This window comes from Corvus moneduloides, chromosome 7 (assembly GCF_009650955.1).
Source record: "Corvus moneduloides isolate bCorMon1 chromosome 7, bCorMon1.pri, whole genome shotgun sequence".
Lineage (NCBI taxonomy): Eukaryota > Metazoa > Chordata > Aves > Passeriformes > Corvidae > Corvus > Corvus moneduloides.
In genome coordinates, this window is record NC_045482.1 from 14,519,249 (window position 1) to 14,546,722 (window position 27,474).

Genomic DNA, 27,474 nt, shown 5'->3' on the forward strand with positions numbered 1-27,474 from the left:
CTACCATTATACTTAGATCTTCCAGTTTTGGTAGAAAGGTGACTCAGTGTCCAGCCATTAGACACACAAAGGGATAAGGAATGCTAATCAACTACTCCTATCTGGCATGAATGTGTGACCACAATCTGCTCATCTCCATTAGCAAGATCCATCAAGATATTGTGATAAAAGCACTAACTGGAAACAAGATCAAGAAGCTGCAAACAGCCCTCTGCATAGACACGGTTACCTTTGCAGCTGGAGACTTGTGCATTACTGCTGTGAGGGCTTGAATGGTTGATACTGCCAAGGAGTCCAGGTGTCCCTGAAACATCTGAAAGTAGCAGGTACAGAAGTCATATACAAACACGCAAAGACAGTTCAGCTCCAAAATCTGTGCTGTGCCCTCCTGCCACGAGGGAAACCAAGAGTTTGGTAACATGCTTCAAAAATCATCTCCCCACCAGTCAAAATTTCAAACCCCACAGCCTACAAGGAATTACATCACAATAGACAACTAACCACCGACTTCAAGAGGAGAGAAGCATTCGCAACACAAACTGCACCTCAAATATTCTGATGGACAAACAAGTTTTCCTCATGCGTCTAATGGACAACCTCAAGAGGGAGGGAGGGAGGAAAACAATTAGGAAATCTCTTGGAGTGTGTGTGTGTGTGTGCGCGCGCACTGCTGCAAAATCAGCACCCGCAGTTCATATAAAATGACTTGTTTTCCATCCAAGGCCCTGCACACCAGTGCAGCACATACACACACCCCTGAAGTGTAAGAGATAAGTCACACCAGCACAGTTAGGTGGCTGCCTCACCCATAGCCTCATTGCATTGATTCAACACCTCTCTCTCCAATTTAAGTAATCTTTTGAGGTTTTTTTTCTATAATTCTTGTTTATATTGATATTTCTATGGTGGTTTTAAGAACAAAAATGTTGGAGAACTCTTTTGCATCCATCAGTAAACCTAATCAGCAACACTGTGCAAACAAACATACTGTTTCATCATCTCTGAAACATGATATGCACCTCAGACATATTATGAAAGTGAAATGTCAAGACTCAGAAGACTCTATTAGATGTGAAGAAACATTTACATGCGGTTAGAGTGTTGTGCTGTGTCCAAAAAAGCCAGAGCTATTAGTTAAAAATTACAATTTGTAAATTACCATCCCTTGTATTTAGCATTTTTTTACATTTTTAATCAGAATAAATAATTCTACTATAAAATTAATACAAAAATTTGCATTTTTTTAAACTTTCCACAGTACTTGTGAAAAGTGAAGCAACAGGCTATTCCTACCTCCCTGATTCAGCCTGTCCATTGTTTTGTGAACATTTGTTCTTGATGACAAGCAAAGAATCAGGACACCAAACACAACCATTGCGATTCACAAACAAGGCCCCAGAATCCAAAACACCACAGTGCTGAGACAAAGAGCAAAAAAGAGGAAAAGGAGGGGAAAAAGAATCACCACCAGGTCGAGAGAATTTATTTGGATCCCATTCATGTACTTCACCTTTTCCTTAAAATAAGCGTAAGTGATGCTCATTCTATTACCAATATCTGCAGTTTGAAGGAAATGAATAAAACAAAGGCTGAATTCAATCTGTTATTCAGGAAAATAGTTTTCCAGAGCCAGGAAATGCTAATTTGTGCAGCATCCTAAGTTCATCTTGCTGCAGAAGGCTTAAGGAGGATGGTTTAGGTGAAGCACAGGAATCAATTTTCCTGTGATTGTGTCTTGACTTCAACTGAAGCAAAATACAGTTTAGGTAGGTACCTGGTCCTCATTCATTTCTGTCAGTAATTTGTTGGTAAGGTCTTTCTCACTCTTGTCTGCCACTTTATTGTTAACATTTAAAAACAGCTGTTAGAGACAAGAATAATGGAAATAATTGCATTAAACAGTTACCTGCAGCCAAATCTGTGGAGGCTGCCTTGGATTTGCATTTCACATACAAAAATAGGGGAGGAAAAAAAACAGCTTTCATACACTGATGAGACACAATTGTCCATTAGTATTAGTCTTCTGTTAATTCTTAATATACTGAAAATTAAACTGTATTTTTGCTAAAGAGTAATTACTTTTTTCCCCCCAAAAATACATGAAAATATGTAATCACTGAGACAAAGAGAAAGATTTATCTGGAATTTATACTCGTCTCTGGCTCAGCACCTGTGATTTCATTTACAATATGCAACATGACAGAGAGTTCTAAGAAATTTATTTGTAAGAAATAAAGACGAGAGTGGGGCATTAACAAGGAAATGGATACAGATGCTTCACCATTTTCCACTTATGTTTCACCCTAGGTGAAAGCTGAAGATACCTAGACAGAATATTTTCATCTTCAAACAGCACAGTAGCAGAATTTCTGGGGCACACAGTCTTTAGGACAGGAAGAAGGGCAAAATATCTCTGCCATCATCCTAAGAATCAGACAGGTGGTAAACAACTTCAAATCAAACATACACTTATACTGCATCTTCAGCTAAGGAACTGCTCTATGTTCAGTAGCTAGATTCCTTGTCAGTTCCTGAATTTGAAACTTTCAAACTCACCCAAATTCATAATCAATTGCAGTCAATTTGCGTGCCAAATTTAGCTGTAACCTAGTCAGAACTAAGATTTACCTCCTTCTGTTTTAAGATTCTATTGAGGTATTAAAAAAAACCCTGACTAAAACGTTTTAGAGGTTCCTTTAAGAAAAAGGAAATACTTTCCCTTAGTGGGTAAAACCTACGCATTTGTCTTTTCCCACACATACACACGTTTTGTTCCATTATCTGCCAGGTTAGTCTCTCTGAAGAGGAACAACCTGAGAAATAGACTTCCATAAATTAGGGCAAAACAAAGGACAACATTTAAGATATTACTTTGATTTACATAGGTGTGAAAGCACATAATTAGAAACACTTTGAAAGATACATCACAGCCAAGAGCACTTAATGCAAAATAACTGTAACATGCCTCAGAGGACTGTAACATTAACAAGAATATGTACATTACACAAAAGCAAATGCAGACAATGCAAAAATAAAGAGCCCATAAAACTTTTTGTATGAGTTACTTCATTTCTCATAAGGCATGTGAAAACAAAAAATTGATTTTTTTTTTCTACAATGTCTACATGGTTTTAATTCTTCCATTTAAAAGCTGTTAAGAAACCCCATTTTTTTCTTTTAAGCAGACATACTGTTAGAGGTCATTGTGCTTGCTCAAAGTCTGACCTCTGAGAGAGCTAAATAGATGAGAAAAGATCCAACACTGACAAAACAGTTTGTTAAATGACTCTCAGTACTGAATAAGCACCTCCTGATACCTCTAAATTACAGTCCCTCTTTTTGGATATCACTGGCAAAAAGCAACATTCAGATCATCAAAACTTAACCAAGAAGTTTTGAAAAGCTTTTGAGCAGATCTCTAACCCTAAAGCATAGTTAAGGAAAGACAGTTTGCCCATGAGCCTTAAAACCAGCAAATATGAAAAAAAAGGATTTACCTTTTACAAGATCTTTATACTGCAAATGACTAGGAAGTATGACTAGAAATGTAGCCTTGAACACCCCAAGTTCTTGGGGATATCTATAGCAGAAATAGTAGTATGTATTTTCTTTACCCCTCCTTTCCATAGAAATTACTTGCGTTTCAAGTTTGCAGAAGATCCAATACATTCCTGAGTTTCAGAGATGTGTATGGACTCTCATGCTCTCTGACAAGATGCAGAACATGCTTTTCACACACAGCTTGCTTAGGAACCCAGTAGCAATTTTCACAAATGATGGAAAAAAATCTAGAAATAGGGTCTCCACCCCCAGCTAATAAGGAGAAATCCTAATTCTACAGGTAAATCAGTCTTTGCTATTTGGCTTTGAAAAAGAATAGAGAGACAGTATATTTGGAAGTACAAATATACTGCAACACCTGTCCTGCTTCTTTCTCTCCCACTTCTCACCCTTGGGGGTATTTTGCCTGTGAGAGGCTAAAAAAGCACATTGTGTACCAAACTGGCAGCACTGATCTCTAAACAACACAGTGATATGTGAGACTGTATCCCAGGAAAAAACCTTAAAAGAACATATCTTATAACATACAGACAGGAAGAATAAAAATAAAAACAGCAAGCTGCAATAAAAAATAGAGCAGCTGTTCCTGCCTTCTTAAATTCCACCACTTGTTTATGAGAGCAGGAGCACAGCTAAGAGTCTCCATGAAGAGGTAAACATCACATTGTTGATGATTTTAGAAGAAACCAAAAAAGGAGTTTCTTATAGAGCACAAGGTTAGTACAAAAATAGGCAGAGATTCCCAAACACAGGAGGAGAATAGAAAGGTCAAATAATGTCTTTTCAGAAGGAGATAATAAAACTACAAACTATTCAAAACACTTCAAGTCAGCTGGCATTCTGCCACTGATTATAATTAAAATTAAGACATAAGCCAAACACATTTATTTTTAATACATCATTGCACTGAAATGCATTTTAATCCAAAATTCTAAATGGATTAGAAACAAATTGCACATTGTAGCTGGCATTAAATTACCCAGCATCAGAAGAGCTCAAAACAGCCGTGTCACTAACATATCAGAAAAAGAGAAACAAAATAGTGGAGAGTGTTACATCATATCCATGTTCTTTTACACAAGGAAAAATGAAATCAGTGCAATCAGTGGAAGTTTGCAAATTTCAACCATTTGCGGTTGAGATGAAAACCCTAAATCCTATCTAGAAAAGGAAAAATTGAAGAACATTTTTAACAGCTTGAGCTCATATTTTACATCAGCTACACACAGGACTCAAATATTTTGAAACAGTTACAATGGCACACCAGCAAGATTTTTTTAAATGGAAAAACATTCCTCTGAAATTAGAATGCAGACCTCTGGCAGCAGTTGTTAAGTGACTTCCTAGCAATCCAGTGATAGAATATAAAAGAAATAAAACAAACCAAAAAAAAAAAGCCACAAACCCCACAACAAAAACCCAAATAAAAAGGCTGGGGGATTGATTTTTTTCAATCAGACATACTGTTAGAGGTCACTGTGCTTTGCTCAAAGTCTGACATCTGAGAGTTTTTAATAGGCAAGAAAAGATTCAGCACTGATTCAAAGATACAGCATCATAACAGATTATGGAGACTGAGCGGGGTCTGTAAAGGTATTTTGCTCAGGACTCAAAGTTAAGTATCAATTGCTTTAACCACAAGACAGACACGAGACACCTCTACTTCATTAATGATAATACAAGGCAGGTTTTGTTCAAAATATGCTGATAAGGGGAAACTTACCTTGCAGTTCTGCAACAGTCGAATGAGATGCTCAAAGCAGTTACTGTTAAGGAAAATTGCCTGCAGAACAGGCCTATCTGTGCAGTCTAACATGGCTGTGATGGTATCTATAAAATTAAAACAGAACTGGCATCAAAGACAAAACACTTCCCAAATCCATCAAACATTTTTTCCTGCACGTTCCATAATATACGTCAGGGAAAAATTAGACAAATTATATGCTCTGCAATTTTGATCAAGAATGATATGCATTTTAAGAACATCTTAAATCACTGGGCCTAAAAGCTAAACATTTTGACGCTGTAAAAATTACCATATAGCCTACTATATATGGAGAAAAATTCAGCTAATGAGTATCTTTGATTGTTTTGGGCTCTGTTTCAAGTCATTGCCAATTGTGAGTACATAAGCAGTACTACCTTTTTTTTAAAGCACATAAACACTTGTTTCCTCACCAAGCAATTACTCTGCGTTCTACAACAGCCTTATACTGTAAGCACTCTCTGTGGCTGCAGTACTGTTCCTCAGTTTTCTTGGAAGTATGGGAAAAGAAACACCTTTATTTCCTGTGCTGAACATCAAAATGGAAAAAACTCAAACCCCTGCATTCATACTCAAAGACTTATACACAGCTCTTTCAGACTATTACTTCTGGCCAATGTTTACAACAATGCCATTTGAAAATCAAACTATCACAAAACAGCACCACATGGCTGTTTTATTACAGAACAGTCTTATTCTGCAATTACTAAGGTTCTGATAAGTGTCACTTGTTGCCTAGCAAAGTTTTTCTCTTTTAATGGAGACTTTCAGTCTATCAACCTTGACACTCTAGTTAAATGGTAGCAGTCTGATATGGTTTCTTCAGTTTTTTTTTAGTAAGTGATTAAACAAGAAATATCTAAGAAGAAATGTTAGAAATTTTTCAATTGCTTAGCCAAGTCAACATTTTTGCTTCAGAGTTATTGTCAAGAAATATTGAAAGGAACTGGGTACTCACTCAGCATTTGGATCTGTAGTGCTATGAATCTGCTCTCCCACTGCCTGCATCGCCTTGGATTAGGTAAGGCTGAATGGTCTGAATTAAGCAACTTGAAATAGTTCTCCAATATTGTACTTGTCTCAACTTGGCGCTGGTCAGAACTGCTGGTTAGGAGGATATGGACAACTTCTGTCAGGCACTTCAGAGTCAGCTCTGCCTTCCTGCTCACTTCCTCAGGGTTTCTGTCATCCCAGTTGTCACAGTCTGCTAAAACACGCATCAAGACTTCCATGGTGGCAGGAGATACTGCTTGAAGAGCATTCCTCTGAAACCCATTACGGCAAAAAAATTATCAAGAAAAATGAATGAATTTAGAAGAATTTAAACCACTTCAAACCAGCTGTGTCTACCTGAGACATCTGAATCATGCAATACGCATTATTATATATACTAATGCTATGTAGTTGTTAAATAAGAAACATTCTATTTGGATTATGTTGATGGCTACAGATGAAATGCATCCCATCTCATTCACTTAAATAGACTCTCTTTTCCGAAGGGAATGCTTATGTAGAAAAGGAAATACAATTTAAATATGTGTTATCAAATTCTTGCAAGGCAGCCTTGATAAACTGCTAATTTGAGGCAAACCTTCACCTGAGTTTTCATTTTAGATTATGAGATTGATGATACTTTAGAACATGTGATAAGAACATAGTAATTAGCAAATGTTTGTCTGGGCCCCGAGTGCATTTCCTCACCTTTTTTCCTGGGGGCCTGACTGCATAGGCTCAGGGATAGGAAGCCAGGCTTGTGGTGAGCTTTGAGAAGCTCTGTCAGGAACTCCCTGCCCTCTGTAGAGAGCTGCATTCCAGCTTTGGCTCTCAACCTTTTACCTGTCTGATCTACACTGCAGCCATGGCCATGCCTGGCCATGTCGTGACTTGAACCTGACCCACTGACCTGACTGCCCAGCTGGACCTTAGCCCTGCTTCATGGCTATGGATGGGGCTGGCAACCACGGGCCTCTTGACTGACTCCAGTTACCACTGGTAAAGCTAACCCGTGCTCTGATGTGCTGACCAGACTTCCTGGCTTGACTTTAGGCTTTATCACTACAGTCTTGTCTAGTAGGCTGGGCTGGTTGATCCTGGTTCCTGCCACCACACCTGCTCCCATCACTCTGTCTGGGTATAGCACCTTTTGCCAGTCAGGTCAACTTCTTCTGGCCATCCTGCTTAGCCTCAGCTTGACTGCCCTGATGGAGCAGAGCCTGGCTTTGCAGCTCCCTGGCAACCTTTAAAAACACTCTCTCCAAGATCATCAGATGTAGCAGCTGCTTGTGACCAGACTAAGCAGGACATTACAGAAGTCAGGCAAGAAAGTGGATGTTGGCTTTGCTGCTGCTGAATACCCTCTTTTCCTCAAACTCTTTCAAAGACTTTCAACAGCTTCCAAGCTGTAAAGACCCCATGCCTCCTACTGAAAACAGCTTACTGTCAGCACTGGGAAGTAAGCTAGATCAATTTCATGCTCATGAACACAAAACTTTCATCTCTGCAGGTAGAAATCCCTAATCAAGTTACCCACATTTCTTCTTTTAAATATTACAGTAAGTTCATATGAACATGTAGCTGTTCTTAACAGCAAACTTCTACTGTTACTTGAAATCAGGACCCAGCTTTTAGCGTTTAGGTAATATTGCACAGAACGATCCCAAAGTTCATAAGACAAAAAGAATTAACCATCTATAATAAATTCTTCTCATTTACAAGTTATGGAGTATTTAAAAGCCTTAAACAAGAAACAAGCATTTGGAGGTTTCAGCAACTGAAAAGTTTAGAGTATCCTTACCTGACCACCAGCCACAATAGCTCCAAAGAGGTGTAGCAGGCAACATTTTAGGCTTTCCTTGAGATGTTCACTTTCTTGAAAGCACTCTGATTAAATAAAAAGGAGATTTTCCTCAAAACAACCCCACCAACAAATAACAAAAAACCCCTCCTATATTCCCTGTCGTCATACAAATTTAAAAAAATTTCAACTGTATCATCTCCACTTTCTTTTACATAACTCAGACACAAACATACCAACTCCAGCATTATCAAAGTAACACAACATGACCACATCTATCAGGAATTCACAGGGCCACACCTTCAGCTCACATAAAACTTTCCATGCCAGCTTTCAGAACTATAGACATACAACTTTTGATCTTGATTCATAATGTAAAAAGGAGCCCATTTTGTCCATACTAATGAGAAATAGAAGGACGTACTAACACACAACCAGTTATCAAGCATGACAAAGTCCAGAGAAATTTTGGCATGGAAAGTCTGATGCCATATGCAGTGCAGGTAGCTCAAAAAAAACCAGTCCCTGAGTTTGCTGACTTTAAGGCAGAGTGCCAGAGAATCCTGTGCAGATCTGTAACCTTTCTAGCAGTAATCTCTTTAACAACAACTACCCTGCATCTCTCCTCTTGTCATATCTGATAGAAATTAGTCCTAAACAGCCTCAAGAACTCTTCTTAGCAATAGATACAACCTGGATATTGTTGTTATAGCAATAACACTAGACCTAATGCAGCTGCAAGAAACTAGAAAGGATTATTTTTGGAAATACCAATTATTGGCAAGTAAGATTTCTGACTATATACTAAATGTCTAAGCCTGTTTTAAATGAAGATTGCAGAGCTGTTTTTTAAATCAGTTCTCCAAACAGAACCAAGCTTATATGATCACACTTAGTGAGCTGGTACCACCACTCCTTGACTTATAGCCTCTGGATCTTTATAGAGCCTCAGGCAAATTGAAAAAAGCAGTACCTAGCAGACCATGAATAAATTGTTAGGGGTGGTAGACTGAAACCACCCTCCCTCAAATTAGTCCTGGCATGGCAGAACGCTTAAGGCACATGCTCAGCAAATTCTAACTCTGTCCTTTCTACGAGTTGGCCAACAAGCAGATGAGCAACCGCCTGCTAATTAGCACACTTTTAGCTCAGTCACATTATATGATATTTAAGAGACTTAGGAGAAACCACAGTGCAAGGCACTGAATGGAGAGGAGAGAACCTAGAGATGACATTTGTCAGTAGCAGCCTTTAGAGTGGGTTTCCAGGGCTCTGGCACGAAGATAAGGGCATTTTACTGACATTGACAATTCGGTCTTTTTGGCAACTATCCTATTTTTTTGTACACAGCAATGGAGTCTCAAGGAACAGGAGCTGTGACTCAAACCTAGAAGAATCAAATTCATAAATGCTACCACTCCAGGAATAGAACCTTTTCTTTAAATTTTCAGTTACAACCAAGTTAATGGATAGTTGCAAAAAGGGCTGATTTCACTCCACTCCCCATCCCTCCCGCTTATTCCTGCTGCTTCAATTCTGTAGGACTAGCATTTTGGTATGTTAAACTGACAAACTACCTGGGCATCCCACATTCCTGAGATTTAAGTACAGAATATGGACATGTAAATCCTTCTTTTCCACACAAACAGTCTGTAATGGTAAGAACACATGAATTCCAAAGTAGCCATCATGATATTTAATGACTTAACCAGAGAGAAAAGTGTTTTCCAAACTCAAGGCCAAGGAGCATTCACTAGTTGAATGGCACAGAGTTTCATCTTTTCTAGCTGTTAAATCATATTAAAGAGACAGAAGTGCATGAACACTCTCCTAAGATTATTCTTCCATGAGAGTTATCAGCACAGTTACTAGAGGGATCTCATGTGCAATCACTATGCACCATAATAAATGGAAAAGTTGGCAATTCACAGAACCAACCCTATTAAACCATGTTAGGCACCAAAATAAAGTCTAGAAATAAAGAAAAAGGCTTTCAAAGATGAGCAGAAATGGAAAAATAGTGGTGCTCAGAGCAAAAAACAAGTACAAACAACAAGCAACCAAAGCAACCCACTTCATTCAGCCTCAGAAAGCAAGTAAGGGACTTTTACATTATCAGGCACGCTTAGGAGAAAGTTACTTGGACTTATTAAGTTCACTCCTCTAAAGAAGACTATTTATTAATAGGCTGCCAGTAATACTTACGGTAAAAGAAAGGGACAAACTCAACAGTGAGGGAAGCTGGTTTATACTTCTGTCTGCTCCTTTCAACTGTACTAATCAAACGTCTGCAATTACATTAAAAAACATATGCCAAAGAAATTAGATATGATACCTTTATGACTTATTTATTAATTTATGACTTATAATATGAAACTATAATATGACGTAATAGAAAACACTGCCAAAAATCAGGAGTTATCTTTTGCCTACAGGAGGAAAAAGAATAGTGAAGCAGTATTTCATCCTGAAAACATGAATCACAGCTAATCCCATATTCAGTCTGCACCCAGAAATACTTTAAATTTTACAAAATGGTTTAGTTAAAAAAATAAAATGAAAAAGCCAGCAATCTCTTATTTAGTCCATGCATATTATAACTAAGCCACCAGCTAGACTGCCAAATTTCTCGACCAAGCAATTTTAAATGGGCACAAAACATTATTATGGGTTCATCAGGCTGGAGGGAACGCACCATCAAATGAAAGGGATGCAATTCTACTGATATATTTACAAACTTATTTTCAAAGATGAAACTTATCTACACTGTAGACTTCAATAACTTCTTTTGCCCTAGTTTGAGCAAGTCTGCCCACCACATTCCTTTTGGCTTCTTTGTTCCGCCAGTTTAGAAAAATGGCCAGTTTTCAGACGGAGAGAGCAATGTAAGCACCTTTGTGGTGGTCAGTTACAACCAATTGCCCCTTAGTATATCCTCAGATTTAATTTTAACTTTTATACTAACAGTAAATGTATTATAATTTTTGAAATTTATTTAAATCATATCCAGTTTGAGAAAGCATAACATGTTTCTGAGGTGTGATTCTACTGATTCATGGTTATAGCTCTCATAAACCACAGTATTTACAATCCTGTCCTAGTCCACACATACCCTGCAATTCGCTGCCTCCAGTTTCGATATGGATCATAGAGACTTTCACAGAAAGCCAATGCATGTCTCACAAATTCTTCTATTGGGGTCTGATCTTCCACTTCTTTTTCTTTTGTTTTGCTTTTTAACTGAGGAGAAAAAGAAAGCTATGATCAGAAAATTTCCAGAAGTTGAAAATTAATCTTAATCTCCTCCAGAACAGGTCCGAGCCTATGAATTGTTCTCCATATAACACTATTACTGAAAGAGCAGACCACATAACGAGGAGCAGGAAGTATCAGATGGCAGAAAAACAGATAAGAATTGTTAACCACGTACCTGTTGAATGTATAACGTAGTCATGGTGATAACATGGTTAATGTATGAACACATCCCAATCTCTTCCACATTAGCCAAATTCCTGTGAAGACGACATAAAAACCACAGCATTGTACACAGTTCATCTGAAGCTAGTTCAAACAATGTTTGTTTTAGCATTCTGGCTATATTCATACAAAAGTATACCAGCATTTCAAAAATACTCTCCAAAAGACTGCACATACTTAAATGTTTATTTCTGTCAGTTACAGAGCTCACAAGTTTTCGTCTAACAGGAAGAAAGGTTCGAGTCACTCTGCTGCAGGCCAATTCCATCTGGAATTTGGGGTTTCAGAGGTTAAGCAGATTCCCAGGACACCCTAAATAGAAAGCTCAGAAATGGCATCTGATAACAAAGAATAACTTCCACTTTACTAGTTCATACACTTTCTAGAACTTTAGTAAACATATTACCTAGAAACATTGATTCACTTTAAATTCTCTGGAGGAAAACACCTAATAAATTATTTTAAGAAAAAATCCCAACAACAACAAAGAATTTCTCAATTTTGAAGTCACAAAGATCAGACACCAAAGTGATGACGTAGCAGAACTTCTCAGGAAGTAAAGGTGACAACAGTTTTTAATTTAGAAACACATTACCACCATCTATTCACCTTATATTCAGTATTCCAGGATACTTACACACTGCCATTCAGCTCTCTGTTTCAGAGGTAAGAAGAGCCAAAGTATTAAAAAATGCTGCTTCAAACTCTCCTCAGTAAAGGAGATTCTCTATTATATTTTATTCCCTTCCTCTCTCTAAATGCACTTTGCAACAGAAAACTGAAGAAAAAGTGAGGAATAGATCCCCAAAATCAGTTTATTCATTTGTGTCAACAGAATTACACTATCAGGCATAAGCTTCAGAAGGAAATCAGCTGCATGAGTAGTGTAGTAAGTTTCACAAGCTGTTTATGGAATTATAACCATGTTAAGAATGTGAAACAGTTCTTCCTGTACAATTCTCTCAAGTTATTTCATAGCTAATGCTTGTTAGAGTGCACCTTTTCTTTTAAAAGTATTTCTTATACCAGGAACATCATATCTTGAATTCCCAGAGATTTATCTTCTATAACTACAAGGAATTTAGCATTTAATCCCCTTCTATTCCTATCACAAACATTATTGCTAAGATGATTGCACTGCTCTCCTCTCTCTCTTTTATTCCCTCTGCCTCTATTTTGAAGATTGTGAGAAGTGTAATTTTTCTGTTTCTACTGGGAAAGTGTCAAATCACATTGTACATGTCATTGAAATCTATATTTATAGGCTGCATCAAGATTTCTTAAACAAAACAATAGTCTTGCTGAGGTAACAATTAGAACAAATACCTGCAAAGGATGATAAAGAATTTCACAAGTAAAAGTGACAGAGTCTGCTGCTGCTCTTCCAGGCCATCTGACATTTTCTGGACACACTGTAGCAACTGGAGCCTGACGACCTGAAGAATGTTATCAGGAAGCAGTGATATTCCTGGAGGAACGTCATCCACCCTAATGAAAAGATCCAGACACAAAATTGTTAATCATACAAAAGACAAGCTGCCAATCGATTTCCATGAACTCATGTAGTGTTCCACTAAAGTTCTGTGGGAAAGGTCACTCAACTGACAGATCACAAACACTTCCTAATGAACCACAAGGAAGCATCTGTTGGCAATACACCAACCTGAGCTTCCTTTTCCCCAGCAATGAACTACATTTAAAAAGAAAAGTGTTAAAAAATTCATTAAGCAGATTCCTAAATCCTCCTCCATGCAATGAGCTACCTTAATTGCCACAAACAAATTGCATGATCTTCATCAGGTAAACAGGTGGCCTGGGAAATCCCTAAGGACAGCCACAGTGGAACGAAACATGAGAACAAAACATATTTGCAAGAACGTTTTCAACTTTCTACCGAAGATTAAAAGTGTCCAAATAAATGAGATGCCAATTATTACACAGTGATTGAAACTCAGTTGGTATTCATCCACATTGAACCTCATGTCGTCCTTACATAAATTTCAAAAAGCCATACAAAATTATCTTGCCTACTGTTTTCTGAAAACTAAAACATTTTTAGAAACATCCCAGTGAGAACCAAGACATGAGGAAAAGAACGGGTTTAGTTGTGTTTCGTTTTTTTTTTTCCAGTGATCCAAAACCAAATAAGAAAATGATCCAGGAACAACCAAAAGGAAACCCATTTCAGTAACAGTATAGAAATCTACAGGTCTGTTAGAACATCTTTTGGGATGAAGACTGTTTATCCACTGTTGCACATGCTAAAAAGAGTTTGCCTTTGCCAGTAGCTATTTACCCTGACACATCCTCTATGAACTCTGTGCAGAAAAAGGAAGACACAAGCAAGAGCCTCACAGCTTACAAAAGCCTTCAATACGAACAAACCCACAGGAAAGTCACAACAAAAAAATTCAGCTAGCTCAAAACCTCATTAATGTGACCATTGCATACATACATCTGTGCAAGAAAAAAGCACAAAAAAAGCATGTAGAAATGCAATGACTAACCCTACACAACATGATAGATATTATTTGAGGAAAATGGGAACAATCCATTGTTTAGCTTCTAATGTTGAAAAGGAAAGTCTTTACAGGAGGGAAAATCAGAGACTCCATTTGGTAAAACATCTAGATGGGTATAAGTGACAGAAAGCTTCCACATCCTAGAAAACAAATGTTACCTATATTTATACAGATGATCACCTACTGTTCCTTCCCTTGCCTCTTCACAGAGTTGTGCAATTTGCTTTTCAGATCGTGGAATTCAAAATCTCAAGGGATTCAGAAAGTTGTAACACAAATTTTATAGCCTCGGCTCTAAACTGATAGCAACACTAACCACAAAACTGAGAGCAACTGTTTTTTTTCAAATACAAATGCCAAGAAAGGAATTTTGATTTCTGTGATAGCAACTTCACCCCTGAAGATGCCATCAGATCCATAATCTCTGGAACTACAAGTGTGGATCCTCATAATCTGAAAATTCAGATTCTGTATTTCAGATTCTGGTAATTCCCTCTCAGTATTAGGAAAACCATAATTTTTGACAGCTGAAATCATATCTCCAGAAGTTAATTCCCTAAAATGGCCAACAAGTCTTTTTCAGTAAGATCATGAAATGCTTTACAAGAGAGCAAACAGCATACCCTTCATGCCTCACATCCCAAAGAATGTTTTCTTTGCAGTAGCTGCCCGTCTGTGCTATTGCACAACCCATGAGAACCCATGCCTCATGTGAGACCAGCATGAGAAATCCTAATTGGGATTACTCAAAATGAATACACTATAGAGTATATAAATAAATACAAATATTTATAAATAATCAAGCTTTTTTTACCCCAGAGCGAATTACTACTATACCACCAAAGAAACCTAAGACTTACATTTGTCAACATGTAGTGCCAATTTTTTCCAACAAGACTCACTGTTTAAACTAAAAGGAATGAAAAAAAATTAATATAAAAAATCATACCTTATTTGACATTCTAATTTGACTGCTGGTATCCTACCTCAAAAATATGAGAAAGAACTTGACACACTTGGGTTCTTTTTATTTATAATTTCCTTCATTACATTAATGTGGTTATGCAGCCATATAGACTGCAATGTCAGGTGTCTGAAAGGGAACTGAATCACCTCCACATTGTATGCACCTATTACAGCTCAAACTCACACACATTGGGAACTCTTCTCCGGCAGTAAGGCCTTGGGAACAAACTGCTGTAGCAAACCAGGCTTTACTTTTCAACAATCACCATGTAATCACACCAACCATGTAATCAGCATTCCTATCATGATTTCTGCACCATTTTTATGTGGATTTGAAGTCAGCAAGTTAATAAAATATGGTTTCTATGGTACTTTGCATGAGCTTCCTTTAAGCTCCTTTGCTCAAGATAATGCAAAACAAAAGCAGAAAAAAAGTACGACAACACTCTGGAGGCCTTTGTTATTTTTTAAAGTATTGAATCAAATGACAATTCCTCTCCAATGAGGCAAAGAAATCCTCACACTAGCTGGTAAAGGTTTTATCCTTTCTATGGTAAATACATCTGACATGGATACATGTTTTGAGGGAAAGAGCAGAGAGGTGTGCTGGTCTTTTGTGCTCAATGCTCAAATCCATCAGCAGAGCTATATCTGCCTTTTCAGCAAAATCATTAATAATGTCATCAATGAGCCATTTCATACAGAGTAGATGCACAAAGATAGGAGTAGAACTGAAGCTGTATAAGCCTATAAACTGCATAGCTGTATAAGCTCTACTTATACAGTCAAATCATAACACTGGATATACTCATACACTATATTTAGAGGTTTCCTAATTCTGTATTGCTTAGCATCTTTCACATTTCCAAAGTAGACTTCAGGAAATTACATATTCTAATTTATAGAAAAAACACTCTTATGAGTTAAATCAGCAAGTGACAGTGCCAATTAAGAGTCTTTGTTTCAGACAGGAAAAAAAACCAAAACCAAACCTGTAATAGAACCTTTACATTTCTTAAGTGGTATTTTCTTGGATGTTAAAAAACCCCACATATGTTTTAGACTGACACAAAATTTCATGCCTGTCTTCCAAAAGGTTAGTTGTGTCCAGCAATCTGTAAAAGCCTTCTTCTCCCTAAATAGTTTCTCATTATTTCCTGGCATTAGCCCTTCAGTACACAATGTCTTTCATCCATATAGCTGTAAAACACACCAAGATTTATAGAAAGAAAAAAAAAAAGAGAAAAAATATTGGTGCAGTCAGTTTCTCATTTTAGCTAGCACCACCTTTTTTTTTTTTTTTTTTAAGACCAAAGACAGAATTAGCTGTCTATTAAGGAAACCAGTTAAAAAAAAAAAAAAAAAAAAAAGTGAGTCCACAGGGTCCTCTGGCCCCTGGAGTCACTGGAAATCAGCATTTGGTGGTTCCACACTGACCTATATTTCTTTTCCATGGGCCCAGTATTACTGTTTTCACAATGTAAATGACTGCAATACAAATTGACAAACACCAGAAAGATGCCACTTTTCACATGCCTGATTATATCACAAATCCAAGTATGGGCAGAAACTGCAATTCTTTGTTAATTCTAATATCTGATGGCAGTGGTATTTTTAAGGCAGACATAAAAGCACAGGAATGATCTGCCTTCATCCCTATGTTGTTTTGATGCTTTTTCTTTACATCTGTTACGCAAACAATTTAAATCCACATGGTTCCATGCTTCCAATCTACATCACTAATCCTGTCATTAACCTCAGAAAAACACATTATTTTTACACTCACTAAAGTCACCATTTATCACAATGAATATGCTGCTACTGTTCTGCATAACTAAGCTTTATGTTGCTGAAAAAAAATCCAACGTGAAAACCATGAACACATACACTAAAAACCACTTGAACTCAGAGTACAAACTAACTAAAAAACACTCAAAGTACCAAGACATTCTTCTCTTCCAGCATTCGTATTTCAATACTAAATACTATGTTAAAGATAACCTGTGTCAAAGGACAAAACTTTCCTAAACTAAACATAGTAAGATGCATTTTTGACACTACAAAGAAATAAATTTTCAAAAAGAGCACAGAATTAACTTGAAGGTCTTGCTTGCTGGTAATTGCACTACATATTTTACATTCATAGAGGCCTTATGAGGAAAATTTTAATACAAAGAGCTAGGAAGTCCAGGTTTTGTCTGCTGAGGTCCAGTTGCAGCACTCTTCATTTCCTTGTAACAGTTGAGGCTATCACTTGCACTTCAAACAGGATGTGATCCAAAGCCCATTAAAGAATTTCCATTGATTTCAACAGGGCTTGGAGTGCAGCCATCATGTACCGTTCTTTGCTTTCAAACACCATTAGTAGTCTCAGCTATAATACTAACAACAGTTCTCATAAATTCTGAATCCTATAACATTTGATTTTTCTTAAAACCCCTAGTTCACCCAAGCACCTCAAAAGCAAGAGAAAACATCCAATGCCTAAGTTTTTACTCCTCATTCTCAAAGTTAGACATGAAAACATAATCATGATAACACAGCCCAGAAGTTGAAAATACTAAATATGAAACTCTGAAACTGGGTTTCAATAGACCCTCATGATTGTAAGTGGGAACTTTTGGTCAGCAACATGAGGGAAGTCAGCAATATTCTTACCCTGAAGTCTTCATGGATGCAAGGAAATCACTCTCAAGTCTATAATTGGTGCATATTTTAATTTTTAAATGTTTTCAGCTCAGATACCCAAATCTTTCATTAAGCATTTCATTCATCCTTAATCTTAAAGCAACCCCTGAAATAAAATTATAAAACTCTTTACCTACATCTTGCTTCTCTTCAGTCACTGCTGATGCAAACAGCAAACACTAATACTATTTCATATGCAACATTTAATGAATACTTATTCAAAAAAATTATGATGAGCACAAGGAATAACAACTATGTTTCTGTGAGCAAGAACAAACAATACTCATGCCAGTTTCCTAATATAATGCAAATACCAGTATTTGCCTATTTTCATCATTGGCAACCCAACTTGACCTTCAAATGAATGGGAGTGCCACTCAACAACTAAAAAACTTCCTTTTGTTTAAAGGCAGCACTGCCATTGAACAAGACAGGGCTCTCAGCCAGGTCTGTTTCAGATATCAGGGAAAGATGAACAGGTCTGTAATTCTACATACCTCGTTGGCAGCTTCTCAAAGTCTACATCCAGAAACTGTTCATAGCTAGATACAAAACTATCCAACCAGAGCTTCAGGTAATCTGGATCTTTCTGCAAAAAAAGATGAGAACATTAGGCAATATTGCACTCAAGGTCATTTATCAACAGCTCTGTAGTACTGCCTCAAATAAAAAGCATTTAATGCATTTTAACTGGGAGAAAGGAAGGAATACACATTTTTTAGAACTAAAAGAAAAAACAACCACCTGTGTCCTTTGAAATTTTCCACCACATTGTACTGATGGGACATTTTTGCTCTATTCATTACTTTATGTGTCTCCTCTTCTTGGCACCAGTGTCAACCACAGCATTTTAGCTTCTCCCCTTACCAACAATCTTAACTTACTCTCCAGACTCATCCATACCAGCTTTACAAACTTCCTAGAGTGTGTTCTAGTCTTGATACCATAGATACTAGTACACAACACTCCTTATGGCTCATAAAATTAAGAACTCTAAGAGCAATCCTAATCACAAAATAATTTTCTTTTTGCTTCACTCACAGGTCAATGTGGCGGCTAGCAGCAGATTAGAGACAGTGTTCAGAAAGACAATGCAGAAACTGTGACTTGCATACTAGATAGCTACAAAACAGATAGAAATTTAAGCTTTCTAGTTGTTCCTAGCAGAGCACAAAGACTGTGTTTGCAACCAGCAGTCCCTCGGGGCTGAATACTGTCCCAGGAACTAGGACAGATATTATACCACACAGGGCAATTCTGTCAAAATATGCATTTGAGGTAGTCTTTCTTTAGAAGTCAAGCTGCTTAATTTTCAAGAACAAGTTGCCAGCCCATAGCTAACATATTCCTCTGCCAGGACTGTGCAGTCCTGTCCACTAAGACACACGCATATAGTCCCACATTCTACGCTACAAATAATTTTCAAAATAGCTTTAAATTTTTTGCCTAAAGTATTTGGGATTACAAATGTTTTCTGAATCTACTCCATAATTTATAACCTTTTGCAGAAGCTGAAAACACTTTTCTTCATCCTTTTCCCTCTTCTGTATATCCCCCCTTTTGCTTGTTGCCTTTATATTACCACAAATGTTCCCAAATAACATTTCTCTGCAGTTAAGATCGAAGAGCAAATAGTGAATATCTCTAACACACACACTCTTCTGCAGCAATGTCAGTGTCAAAGAGTCACCAAAAAAGATTGACAGAGTCCTGTCAGTGCAAAATAGCTACCTACAAAAGAGCCCTCCAGTGAGAAAAAACCAAAACAAAGTTAAAAAAACCCACTCAAAACAAAACAAACAACCTCAGAATAAAATAAACATCCAAATCCAGAATCTCAAGTGGTGCAAAGCTCTTCTCAGAGCATCTTTCCACAGCAAGGAGTTATGAAGCATGGGAACCCCCTTCTCATTCTAGAGTTTACCCATCTCCATGTCCCCAAAAACCACCCTCACCTCAAGCAGGAAGTGTCACAAACATCCAGACACAATTTACTTCACTATCCCTATTAATTATATATAAAATGTGTTCAGGTACTGTGACAACAGGTGCCAAATAAAACCCTCAGCTAGATACATATCTGATTATTTGCTTCCACTGACTTTACTGCATTTTCTTGTTCACTTTTCCTAATTGTCTTATTTTCTCTTCTTCTGCTTAATTCTTAATCTCTCCCTCCTTCACAATCTTTCTTCTCCTCATCTCTGCTTTTATTCACTTTTCAATTATTTAAGTAATCACTCCCTCTCTTTTTCTGTTAAAAATTTGTCAAAACAGCACTATGTTCTGGAAGTGCAGTGTAGTCTTGTTCTCATGTTTAATATGCACTGAACTACCAAAGGGTTAACTTATCTTAAACACACCTACCAATTGTCCTCAACATGAAATTGCAAAACACAGAATGAAGGAAGTTGTTGAGATAAAGAATAACTTCAAGCTTTCCAAACTACTAGTTTAAGCTACAGAGATTGTCAGATTATCCCAAACAGGTGAGTAGAGAATATACATTTCTCAGGTTCAGACATCAAACATATTGAAAATCAAACCAAAAGTTAGATAAGAGTAAGACTTGCCTAAAAGAATGATTTAGAAGTAGTATAAGATGCTGTCTTCAGACACCACAGATTTTCAAAAATGTCACATATTTAAAAGCTTTAACTTTCTTGTACTTCACAGTAAGTTATTTTAGCTGCAAGCAAGCTATTTCACAGAATTATGAAGACAAAGAAAACCAGGATATCATTTTAGTAATTACAATACAGCTCAGGCTACAAAGGGCAAAGCAACCACAGGGAAGTAACGAACAGAAATGTTGCTATATCCACGTGTCCATGCCTCTGATGATAATGCCCATATACATGTGCAAAAACTGAACTTATGTGACTTCTTCCCTGTTGAACAAACTGCTTCTTCGTTGGTGTGAGAAACTTCTCCTCAAAATCCAACAAGAAATATTAGATTGATTCTATTCATATTCCCAAATTAAAATTGTTTGTTGACACAGCTCAGGCTCATTAATAATTGTTAACAGTAAACTTCTGTAAAAAAACTGTTTTTCTTGGTCACCATGACAGAAGTTGTGCAAATAACATCTTTATCTGACTTAAAATTGCTTTAACAAAAAGTTAAGGATGAGAAAAGGGGAAGTGTACAGCAAAAGACAAAATTAGATTAAATGCCTGCTTGCTCCTTCTTAATGACATAGCCTAAATCAGTTTCAAGCTTCTTTATCTTTGAACTACAATGCCTTTGCAAAGCTATCAGTACAGACTGGGAAAAAGAGAACACTGGCAGACAAAATATGCAAGAAATAGCACTTATACAGATGACAAAAGCAAGCCACATGTTATAAAACAGCCAAAAGTTTTTGCCTACCTGTAGAGCACATACTACTCAATTTGCTTTGCCACTAGAACTCCTCCCAGTCATGGTAAAAACCAAGAACTGGAGTAACTGTTTGATAATTCTTTGCAGCACACTATTCAACCCAACTCCCTTCTATTTCAATTCCCTGCCAGTCAATTAATAATGTAATATTCCACATTATTAAAATAATCAGATTTGATATCAAAATACCAGGTAGCACTACTGGTATGTGCCAGTAGAAAAGTTTATGCAACAGTTGACTCACAGTCAAATCGAGAGACTTCCATCCAAGCAGCAGCACTAACTCAAAACCACTTGGACAAAAATATTTTAAAAATCATGAAGGCAAAGAAGTAAACAAGATCACTTAGCAACATGAGAAACACCAAGAAATAAATCTCCATTATATACCAGCTAACAGAAGCATGCCTCCTTTCCAGAAACAAACTAAAATGAAGACTTATGAAGCAGGAGTTCATTCCAGGAAAAAGTGACCCAATATTTAGCAGCTGGGCTACAATTAAGATATGTAAGTTATTTCAAAAATGTTAGAAACAAAAGTTACAAACAAACAGCTTTCAAACTTTGAAACTTGTGCTGCTACTGAGAGCAACAAACCACTGAACTGCAACCTCAGCTCTACCCCACCCACTATAAATTGTGAGCTACTACGTAGTATCTGTACTCCTCCCAAGGAAGCAGTAGAACACCAGAATAAAGCATCATAAATACTCAGAAGCCTTGCTACCAGTAGAAGCAGCAAAAACTATGGAATTTATGTCTTTCAAAACTACCCTTTTGTTACCATTCTGCAGACAGGCAGCTGGAGGCTATATCTCAAAAAACAGCTCCAAATTGTTTTCTGTGGTGCTGGTTGAAGATGTACTTTCAAAGCACAGTTTACAAAGCAATGTATGCTTTGATAATACACCACAAGGCTAAACTGTAATAAACCAGTTTAAGATTGGTATTCTTTTCCAGCCCCACCACACACACACTGCAGACATGTCCTATGAGATCAGCAAGAAATTAAGAAGGAAATTTTTGATTTGTACAGCAGCAGTAAAAGCAGGAAGAAGCTTGTATGTGGTAATAAGATGCCTTTCACCAGTTACAGCTTTCCAACTGCTACAAGATAAGAAATGTTGTTTTCTGAAACCTTGAAGCCTTCTAAGTTACAAGCCTAAGCTTTTAATTTATTTACCTGAAACTTGCCTAGCTTTTGTGTGGGACAAATTGATGTAAGTTACTTGAATAATAATTCATATATAGAAACTGCACGCCTTAAAAATTCTGGAAGATAATTTCCCCATGGCTTGAAATCCAAGAAGGTAAAATCCAGCTTAAGTCAGCCATTTCTCTTCATAGTGATAAACGGAAACAAGCAGAGCTTTAACAGGGCTATCTTAAAGGTGTCATTGTAAGACAAGTGAAAATCTACGAAAAACCCTGAAAAACAAAAAAAAAGAGCCCAAGAGTATAAAAGTTCTTTAGTTGATAGCCACAAGTTTGCAGAGGTTAAGCTTCAGCTTCTGAGCTCAGCACATTGTAATGAAGGCCTGTGAAATTGCTACAGCAACTGCTATAGCAGTCACTCACCTGCACTAATGAAGAAGAAGTCCTTTATGCCTATTAAAACAAATGTAGCTCAGAGCACCTGAAAGTGAAAATACTTCCTTGTTCCTTCCTTTCCTTAAACATCTCTGGTTTTCATTAAAAAAAAAAAAAAAAAAACAAAAAGCCCAACCCGGCAAAATTACACACCACCCTTCAGGCTGCCATTTCCCTAAGATCTTCTCAGCACAGTAAGAGTTGCTACAGCTCTTTACAGTTTAAAAAAAAAAAGACTGCCAGGCCTGAGCAGTGGAGTGTTTCTAACAGGTACTGAAAATAACCTCAAAAAACAGTCAAAACCGTAACACACTAAGCCTGACTCCCATGAAACAGCCAGAGGAGGATTAGTTTGTTGGGTTTTTTCTTTTCAAACATAGTACGATGCTAGAAAGAAAAAAAAACGTTTGCTAAATAAACCCATCGTACTGGTCCCCAGTATGCACTGCAATACTGTGACTAAACACTGCCAAACAATTATCAAGATTCCCCTGGAGTGTTTAACACTTGTAATACAGATGTATAAACTCTAGCAAGGTCTTGGTGGAACTGGGGAACAAGCTCTCAGTGCACCACCTTCAGCATTTAACCACGCTGAAGCAAAGCCGATAGCAGAGAGGGGATCTACTCTGACGCTCTTCTGACAGACGGGACATTCCCTGAGGCAATGAAGTGAAAAGAAACTATAGCCAAAATCTACACTAGCTTGGGACAGGCTCCTGTCTTTGATAAACTGAATTGCCCGGAAGTTACAATAGCCTTTTCTAGTCTCTATGAAAACTGATTAAATGAATGACAAAAATGTTCTAATACAGTCTTATTTTTCAGTCTGCCTGTGCAAGAAGGTCACAAGAAATGTTTGAACCAGCATAACATTTTTTAGATCCTTTAAGAAGTCAGGTAGTCTCACAGCCAGCTCTCAGTTAAATGGAAACATTGTACACAAAACTGGCACTGAAGTCCTCCCACTGAAAGTCTTCAGCCTTGTGCCTGGGGAATATGGGCACATTTACCCAAGGTTTCAAACCACGCTATTTATGTATTTATATAAAGGGTTGCTTCTAGATTTAGTAGTTACTTCCATTTCTACTAAGGCTTCAGGCAAGGAACTAGAAGGGCAAAGCTCAGTAGAATTTTACAGATACGTTCAGGAAGCATTAGTTGCTAAAAACAAAAGCTGGATCCACCCGAGGCTATTTGCAGTGTCACATTCCATGCTCTAAAGACAAAAATTCCCTGCAGGGCAGTTCAGAGTCCAACTATCAGACAAGCCCGACTTGTTCGACAAGACAGTTGTTTGAAGCCGTTAAATTTAACATGCAGCCATCAAACAGCCAGCCGGGTCGGACTCCTGCGCTAGCACTCAGTCAACCCTCAAAGTGGATTTCAGCTTAGAAGCACAACCATAAAATGTCACTGGCAGTGGTATTATCATAACTAATCCCCCATCTCCAAGCATTTTATTTAAAATAAGAACAACCCTTTGTTGTCAAGGCTGAATTAGACCTACAAAATGTAACATGTAGAAACCAAACATGAAACATTGCCTTTAGATTACTGGTGAGTTTACTCCTCTTCAAATTAATTGAAGTAGTCTGCATAAGGCAGAATTGCAGAACGTTTCTCAACACTGTTTGAAATAAACTATTCATTTGGGAATTAGAAGATCTGCTTTAAGGGAACTCTTTCCTCTTCATGTTTTCAGACATAAAAGGCTACATTTCCAGCATGAGAACTCCTAGCAGCCTTTACTCTGAAATATGACACAGTGCTCATGCTTTTTGTGAACCTTTCATGTAAAATGCCAAAATAAAATGTGAAAAGCTTTGTTATAGCAGCAACACTGCAGTTAGAATTAGTAAAAGACTTCATTACAAAGCATTCTAAACCAGCTAAACTGCCTTGATAAATTCAATCAATCAATTCTAATTATCAAGGGAATCACCTTTGGGCACAACTTTCCAATTTAATCAAAATACTGATTTTTGAATCAGAGGATCCAAAAGAAGAAAAGCTCCTGGCAAATAACTATAAATCTCCTTTTACAACATCCACACAAGCATTCTGTTCCATTTCCAGAATTAAAAGAAAAGAGGGATGGAGTGGTGATGCTTTGTTTTATAAATGGAAGTTGCAGTGAATCATGATAGAAACAACTATTTTGGGACAAGTTAAAGATTCTCTTTAGCATAGGGATTTATACCAAATTAAGCCTATAGCTGCCAATCATGATAAAATTTAGCTCACAAACTTTAAAGTCAAGTTTAATATTTTTTTTCTCTTTTCAAAACAAAAAATATTATTAATCTTCTAGTACTGCCTTAAGTTAAAGGCAATCCAAGCACTTTTATTCATTTTCCTCTCTACTTCAGATCTCCAGCAAAACTGGAAAAACAAAATGAAAGAATTTTCTTACTGAAATGGAAGTAAAGCCTCTACTTTTCTTTCTCTTGCTTTTTTTATTGTTGCAGTTGTTTTTGAATAATGATACAATTACAGCCTTGTAGCTTGGAACTGGCACGTGACTGATACCATCCATGGGATGAATCTAATTAATGTGAACTCAGATTTTAATGTCTTCACATTTGACTGGAAGCACCACTACTAGGCAAGCCCCATGTACACATGGTTATACCCTATTTCAGCCTTCTGGAGTCCACTGCACAGGGCACTTATCAGGAATTTACCATACTGCAACAAATTACATCTATTAACATTTACTTTTCCCATCAAAGTTGGCATAGTGAACCAACTGGAAGCTGTATTTTAAGCCTAAGGGAACAAGAAGCATGGGAAATAATTCAAAGGCAACTAAAATAACATGATGTCAAAAGTCTACAGTGTCAAGATCAGCCTAAATTTAATGAAAATTCAAAATATATCTCAGAAAAGCTTTAGACTCTCTTAATTGCTTTAAAACTCCAAATTTTGCCATTGTTTTACATGAGAAAAAGGCTGAAATTTAGCACCAACACACACAAAGTCAGCTTTTGCCCCATTGAGTTTCTAACTTTCAGTGCAGTGCAAGAAACAATACAAGTTTATCACAGACAGAAAGGAAGCAGGATGGTGCTACAACAATAAAACATCAGCCTACTATTTCACTGTATCAACAGCTGAACATTGCCATGTGTTTCAGCAGATAAAGGCTGAGAACTTGTGTACAGCTTAATAAATAAATGTATTTGTTTCAAAGTGGCATATGATTACACCAAATTTAACTAAAACCAATTTTTGTATCTTTAGCTATGGATTTAACTATTCGGTTTTGTCCCCTCAGTTTCACCTGGCCTTACATTAATGTACTGGAGCTGAACTATACACTGAAGGTATAATTCATATATACACTGAAGGTGTATCACTTAAAAACCTCAAATCCACTTTTCAAAAGCACACTTAAAAAAATACCCTCAAAAACTATGGCATAGCAGAATATGGGTTACTTGTCCAAGTGCTGTTTGGCATCCATTGCACTTCTGCTGGTTCAGTTTTTAACTGATCAGCACAATCAACTAGAGCCAGATTTCTGTAAATAACACACTTGTTTTCTGTATCCTGCTTTACTCCCAAGAGCTGTACCCACCCACTATATATTTAATATCACTTATTCCCATTGTGTACTAAAGGCAAATGTAATCCTCAATCATAAATTAGATTATCAAAACTGCTTTAAGTATCAGAGAATGCACAAACATCTTACCGCCACAGAAAACTCACAGCTCATGTTTAGATTTGCAGATACTTGGAGAAGCCTAACTGAGACATCAAACTTAAGACAGTGTTTGTGAGGAGAATAATCAAATACAGTTTTAATTTCTTGGTGTTTCTTGTTGTATCTCCTATCATGCTCCACTGCAGCCTCCCATGAAGTAGAAGATAAATTGGAAAAGTTAGACTTGAGCAAATTGGATTTTTTTTTAAAGAAAAAAGGTGCTTATCTGTACTGTTGAGGTGTGCATGTTTCGATGCTTTTTCCCCTACTCACATATAATTCTTTCAGCAAGAAAAGCTCAGTAATTAGAGAAGCTCTTCTCTCTTCTACAGCCGTTGTTTAACCTTTCTGAAGTCTGTAAATATTTTAACAGTATCTATTGACAACATTTGGATTCAGGCCTTAAGCTCCAATGCTGTTCAATAGGCAGCTAGCAAGCCTCTCTTCTATTTCTGTAATCAGCACAAACATACCATACATTTGAGTTGATTCAGCAATATTCTTTTATCAGGACACACATTCTCCCCAGATCTGCCCAGCTGACCAAGTTAAAAGCTCCATAACTCAGATACGCACAACAATCCAGAGTTTGTTAAATTCACTCTATATTAGAGAATCAACACATAGAACCAGAAGCCTGTGTTTGTAGCTTTATGGTAAATCACTCCATTTAAGAGACACTTAATTCTTTCATGTCAGTAAAAGCTGAATCAGAATTGTCTTCGTTGGCATGTTCAGAACTGGAGGTTTCTTACTGATTCTGTAAAGCACTGATCCACAAACCTGTAGACATGTGGGAATTCTAACCTCATGTTGGACACCACTAAAGCCCTGAATCTTATACCAAAAACATGGACAAACCTCAGACTTGACTTTATCTAGAAGTAGCAGCTACATGTATGGACTGCCAAATATATTACAGAATAAGCAACAATAACTTCTTCATAGCTCGTAAAATGTTACGGTTTTCTTACATCTTTGTTTAGATTTATCTACTGCCTCACTGCAACCC

The 27,474-nt window shown here is 37.1% G+C and overlaps 1 protein-coding gene across 6 annotated transcripts in view; it reads right to left on the reverse strand.

The window, feature by feature from the left end:
- NBEAL1 (neurobeachin like 1) overlaps window positions 1-27,474 on the reverse strand; it is a 75,573-nt gene that overhangs the window by 41,989 nt on the left and 6,110 nt on the right. For 4 of the 6 annotated variants that reach the window (XM_032114798.1, XM_032114797.1, XM_032114801.1 and 1 more), the window contains 10 exons: window positions 18,271-18,362; window positions 12,924-13,085; window positions 11,551-11,632; window positions 11,233-11,360; window positions 10,326-10,408; window positions 8,121-8,206; window positions 6,285-6,591; window positions 5,285-5,391; window positions 1,775-1,861; window positions 230-313 (listed from right to left, as the gene is read on the reverse strand). In XM_032114798.1, coding sequence (XP_031970689.1) covers window positions 230-313; window positions 1,775-1,861; window positions 5,285-5,391; window positions 6,285-6,591; window positions 8,121-8,206; window positions 10,326-10,408; window positions 11,233-11,360; window positions 11,551-11,632; window positions 12,924-13,085; window positions 18,271-18,362 — 1,218 coding nt within the window. The remainder of the gene's footprint in view (window positions 1-229; window positions 314-1,774; window positions 1,862-5,284; window positions 5,392-6,284; window positions 6,592-8,120; window positions 8,207-10,325; window positions 10,409-11,232; window positions 11,361-11,550; window positions 11,633-12,923; window positions 13,086-18,270; window positions 18,363-27,474) is intronic. The other 2 variants (XM_032114800.1, XM_032114803.1) reach the window with 1 other exon arrangement.